Source organism: Varanus komodoensis, unplaced genomic scaffold, assembly GCF_004798865.1.
Source record: "Varanus komodoensis strain SLA01 unplaced genomic scaffold, ASM479886v1 scaffold7_1, whole genome shotgun sequence".
In the NCBI taxonomy this organism is placed as follows: domain Eukaryota; kingdom Metazoa; phylum Chordata; class Lepidosauria; order Squamata; family Varanidae; genus Varanus; species Varanus komodoensis.
Genome location: NW_025336479.1, coordinates 1,989,714 through 1,995,326, shown reverse-complemented (window position 1 = coordinate 1,995,326; position 5,613 = coordinate 1,989,714). Strand labels below are relative to the sequence as shown.

The 5,613-nt window shown below is 40.5% G+C and overlaps 1 protein-coding gene across 1 annotated transcript; it reads left to right on the top strand.

Moving 5' to 3' along the window:
- Nucleotides 1–313: 313 nt before the first annotated feature.
- Nucleotides 314–2,331, top strand: LOC123035622 (histone H3.3A). Its single transcript, XM_044454024.1, has 4 exons — nt 314–430; nt 899–1,041; nt 1,366–1,519; nt 1,635–2,331. Exons 2-4 carry the CDS (start codon nt 914–916, stop codon nt 1,761–1,763), a joined length of 411 nt encoding a protein of 136 aa, XP_044309959.1. The 5' UTR covers nt 314–430; nt 899–913; the 3' UTR covers nt 1,764–2,331.
- The last annotated feature ends 3,282 nt before the right edge of the window (nt 2,332–5,613 follow it).

Below are 5,613 nucleotides of genomic sequence, written 5' to 3'. Positions count from 1 at the left end.
CTTTCCCATTGACTTTCCATTGTGGAGCTTTGCAACAAAAAGTAGGATCCAAACTATGTTTTCCGCCGTCCAATCAGAGCCACCAGCTTGGCTCCAATTCCAATTGGCTTTCTCTAACTCATGGTATCCAATCGGCGTGCTATTTTAACAGCCAATCGGCTGTCGAGCTTCCATCCAATCAAGTCCAAGATCCGGGGAAAAGGCCTTTGTGTCAGTTGACGTCATGGCGCCGGCGTAGGCAGACGCCAATAGTTCCATGCGCTGCGTGTCTGTATTGTGAGGTCATGACGTTACATGTCTCCTCCCTCTATAAATACAGTGTCCCCGCGTCAGGGAGGGGACATTTACGAGTCTTTTGGATAAGGTGTAGGACGTATAGGGCAATTGCTTGGAGCGGAAGTGTTTTTTAAGCGTACAGTTCCTGGAAGTGGTAAGTTTCGGTGCCGGGGAATAGGGGTAAAATAACGGGAGAGGAAAGAGACGGTGCATCTCTCTCTTTATGGTACGTTTCAGGAGGGGGGACGGTAAAGGCCTCTTTGTTCCGGCTATGCCGTTTTGTGTGTGGGGGGGGAGGGGGAACATCTTAATACCCGTATGAAGGCTAATTAATTCGTGGGGTGGGGGAGAAGAAATTTCTGCCTACTGCTGCGCGTGGGCAGAGAGAACGTGACTCTTCGTTTCTGCTCTTGATGTCCTTGATTGGCTGCTTGCCCGCGTGGTGGGGAAAACCCGTAGGCATCTGCTAGTACTTATCTTTCGCTAAGACCTCTGCTAAGAGCGGGTGGGGGGGATTTCATACGAACATGTCGAAGTACCGAGGAAAATAATTAGGCTTCAGCATAATTGTGGGTATTAAGGAAGGCAGTTAATGTTACTAAACCGTACTTGTTTTTTCTAGGAAAAGTAAGGGGAAATGGCCCGTACTAAGCAGACTGCCCGTAAATCCACTGGTGGCAAAGCTCCACGTAAACAGCTGGCTACCAAAGCTGCTAGGAAAAGTGCTCCCTCTACTGGTGGAGTCAAGAAACCTCATCGCTACAGGTAATTTTAATGGAGTATTTTTTTTAAGCAATGCATTTTATGAGGCTTCCGGTTAAATTACTCTGTGGAAATAAAGGGATTTGAAGGGTGGTGGTTTTGCTGTAACACAATTGGCTTATGTTGGCATAATTTTTGTATAAGTAATAGTTTAAACTGATTTCAAGAAATGTTCGTGTCATAAACCAGTAGGAGACATGGGTTCTGCAATATATTTTTCTCTAAGTTGTGATCTCTTAAATGAACTATTTAAGCATTAGTAGAAACTTGTGCTGTAGCTTGGTTGACCTTCCTTGGTAAACTCATATTCCTTTCATTTTTCTGTAGGCCTGGTACTGTAGCACTGCGTGAAATTCGTCGTTACCAAAAGTCCACAGAACTCTTGATTCGTAAACTTCCATTCCAGAGGCTGGTAAGGGAGATTGCCCAAGACTTCAAGACAGATTTGAGGTTCCAGAGTGCAGCCATTGGTGCACTGCAGGTATGATTGTCTCAGAGTTCCAGTCAACATATACACCACTTGAACTGAATGGATTACAAGGATCAGTTGAAACATGTTTTCTAACAGTGTCTGTCTTTGTCTTGTCTTAAAATAGGAGGCTAGTGAAGCATATCTGGTGGGTCTCTTTGAAGACACAAACCTGTGTGCCATCCATGCCAAGAGAGTCACCATCATGCCCAAAGACATCCAGTTGGCTCGTAGGATACGGGGGGAGAGGGCTTAAGAGGAGGCAGTTTTTATGGTGTTTTGTAGTAAATTCTGTAAAATACTTTGGTTTCAATTTGTGACTTTTTGTATGAAATTGTTTATAATATGTTACATTTGTACTTAAGTCATTCCATCTTTCACTCAGGATGAATGCTAAAAGTGACTGTTCACATAAAACTCAGTGATGTGAGCCTTGTTGCTCAACAGTGACAAGTTGCTAATATGCAGAAGGGATGGGTGATCTTAATTGCTTTTCATGCATGTTTCTGTATGTTAATGACTTGTTGGGTAGCTACAATTGTAAGGTACTAGAATTGATATAAATGTGTACAGGGTCCTTTTGCAATAAAACTGGTTATAACTTGATCCAAGTGTTTAACAATTGGGGCTGTTAAGTCTGACCATACATCACTGTGATAGAATGTGGACTTTCAGAAGGGTAAAATTACAAGTCTTAACCACAGTGTAACTTACAGTTTCCTAAAAACGTAAACCTGGCAGCTATAGAATACACTATGTGCATTTATAATAGCTATTTTATATATTGTAGTGTCAACATTTTTAAATTAAATGTTTTACATTCACACATGGAGTCTTGTCATTGTTGTGGGGGAAGTAGTATTTCTACCTTGTTATACTACCCCTGCTCAAATCAAGTTCAGCCTGTTCTTCCTTTATGGTACAACCCTGATGGCAGCAATAGCTTGCAGTAATTATGTAACCTTGCCTGCTCTGGAGACTGCTTGTAGAGAACACAATTGGGCAATGCTACTACAGTATCTTAAAACTTACCAAATATTGTCAAGCCTGCTGCCCTAGTCTTGTTTAGGGCGATAAGCAGGAACTGAAGTGTAAGCTTATAGCCCTACCTTTTTTTAAAAAAAAAGTAGGCTTCCTCAGATATATCTAACTCATTTTGTTTTAGGCCTGTAGACTTGACCTGTACTAGCTTTTTGTTTTTATTTGAAATACTACACCTTGCTAGGCAGCTTGTAGTGACTCATAATTAAAATAAAGCAATGTCATTACCTCATGGGAAAGGATTCTCACCCTGGTTATTGGCGATTGCTTTTGGCAGCAGACAAGTTATTTGGGGGAGGATAACATGGGTGTGTACACAGGTTTGCCTGCTGAAAATGATCCATCACTAGCCATGCAACACATTGATAAATTAAACTCTTTCACCATACAGTAATTTATTTGCTTGATTCATTACATTGAACTTGTTTCCTTTAAAATGTAGAAAACGTTTGTTCAATACAAATGGAGTGCAAATCCATGGCTTCAGCTTGATTTTATTCCAGATTTTGAACGTGTCTGTGTAAACATGAAAGAGCAGTAGCAAAACTGAGTCTTCACCAGAGGATGCATTCAAAAAATTATTTCCACTGCAGAACTCTAATCCATTACAAGTACCTTCTTAATCCAAGAGCTGGCCTGCCAAGGCACCACTGACTGAAACTAGGCCCTTGCAGGCTAGTGGGGCTCTATAAGTAGGTCACTGGCAGAAGCCCAGCAGCAACGTATCACATTCTCAGACAAACCATTCCGTGTGTTTAAATCCAGCAGCTAAAGAAACAAATAACTTGTTACTCTTATGATGAGCTCTTAGACATTTCAGCTTGGCAGTAGTTGCTCTAGTCATGGGATAATTTCTATAGTGGGTACACGCCAATTGGCATGTTCAAGAACCTTACTTTCCTACTGCCTCTTTTAGATGTCTTTTATTAGGTATTAGGTGTTTAGAACATTGATCTCTAAATATTTATCCCAAACTTAGATTTGATTGACAGAGGCAGCAAATGAGGCAGCAACTGAGTATATCAACTACAATAAGGCTGCCTCATGTTACTAATTCGATGCTTGATAGTACTGGAGTTTACTTTTTCATACCAAGAAGTCAAGTTTAGCAATATGAAAATACGATTAGAAGCCTATGCATAGCAAAAGTGACTTGGGTGCATTAAGTGTATTTGGGATAATCTCCAATGTTACTGCACAATGTCTATTTTGATGGATGGACATAGCTGGTTACATTTCTGAACAAGCTGCTTTGCTATTTTTAACTGCAACTTCAAAGAGCACATATTCTTACCAATTCTTTTGATGATCTCTTCACTTTCTTCAGAACTTGATTCGAACACAAGACAGTCAAAAGTGCTGTGTTCTGGAGATTCTGCTGATGCCCTATATAAATGAAGTACTGATGACAATGCTACATAACCAGTACATTTAACCTAATACAAATGTAACAGATTTTGGTTCTTGTTTCATCTTGCCCCTCAATGGTTCATTGGCAGAGAGTCCCAGGCACTCGAAGTATCTTTCCTTGTGGGAAGGTTTTATATCTTACGCAGTTGGATGGTATAGTGCACCATGTAAAAATTACGATATAATTTCTGGGTTCACCCTACACTAAAGAAAGCAGTGCTGCCACAAGTCATTATGGGGTCAGGCATAATAAAATCCTGTTACAATGTCTCTGCATGGTTTCAAGGGAAAAAAACTTACAGACAGCAAAAGGCGAAGAGATGGCTACTATCCAGACGCCGTCCCACACAGGAAATGTCTGTGTAAGGGTAACGGAACAGAACCTGACAATGACAAGACATTGATTTGATAAGGCACATCTATAATAAATTAACAGTTCTTACCACATATAATATTTTCTAATAGGCCATACATATTCCAGCATATACTCCATAAAGGCAGTTCCCACTGGGTTATAAACAAGTTCCATTCCTGACAAAGTTAAGCCATGTTCATATATAAATCGGATCATACATGGTTGGCCATCCCCATTTGTGAGGGTCAGGGCACAGGACCGCTGTGGAAGTGGAAACACTGACTAGCGCCCTCTCCCCATCCAAACTCACCAGTGCCTCCCACTTTGCAGTAAGAAATGCCAGAGAAATTTCCCTCTCCAGATGGGTGGGCAGGAAGGCATGCTTTGGAGGCACGCCCTCTCTGCACAGTAATTTAAACAAACTAATAGGCTTTATGGCAGTTTGTTCATAAGTACAGGTTGTTCATAACTCAGATGTTCATAACCCAAGAACTGCCTGTATTCTGCCCGGTGTGTAGAAACTAAATGCACTGAACCGCAGCATATAAAGTTTGAGAAATCATGAAATGCAGTCATGAAAAGCACAATTGACAAAGAAAACTAACCTTTGAAGCCCCTTTTTGCTGGACAAGGACTTCTGTTTCTTTGACATCAAATAAAACGTCCTGAGGAAATATATTAGAACAGTTAACAGATACTAGATAAGTGTCACTGGCAAAATGCCTGTGTCAGAAAATCAGCAGATAAGAAGGGACTCTTAAAATGCTCCCATTTTTCTCCTTCAGTTTTTTTTCCCTTTTATTTTGGCCCTTAAGTTTGGTGTGAGTAGGAATACAATAAATTGTGATCACGAATTGAATCAATAATCATGCCGATATCTTCAACCAAATCACTAAACCTTACAAAATATCACAGCATTGGCAATACGGTCAGTTTGTTAAGATTTTAAACTGCAGAAAAGTTGTGCAAATAAAGTCCAATTTGCACGGATGCAAGCTAGTGACACTTGCTATGTATGGCCTTCTTTTAGGTTGTAATAAGCAACAGTTTGAGTACATACTAAACTTTGATTTCTTATGTGCTCAAGGAAATTATAAATAAAATGATGAACTCCCATCTGGCCTACTGCTTTAAAATTAGGCTTATATTTCATATAGTACCCACAGCCTGGCAATTAGGCGCTCACCTGGGTTGAATAAAGATTACAGTTAAAGGAAATTTGATACGGCCGCAGCTCAGGTGTCTGCGAGTGAGCTGCTGTTTATAAGCTCCCTATAGAAACAACAACATGCTTGACTAC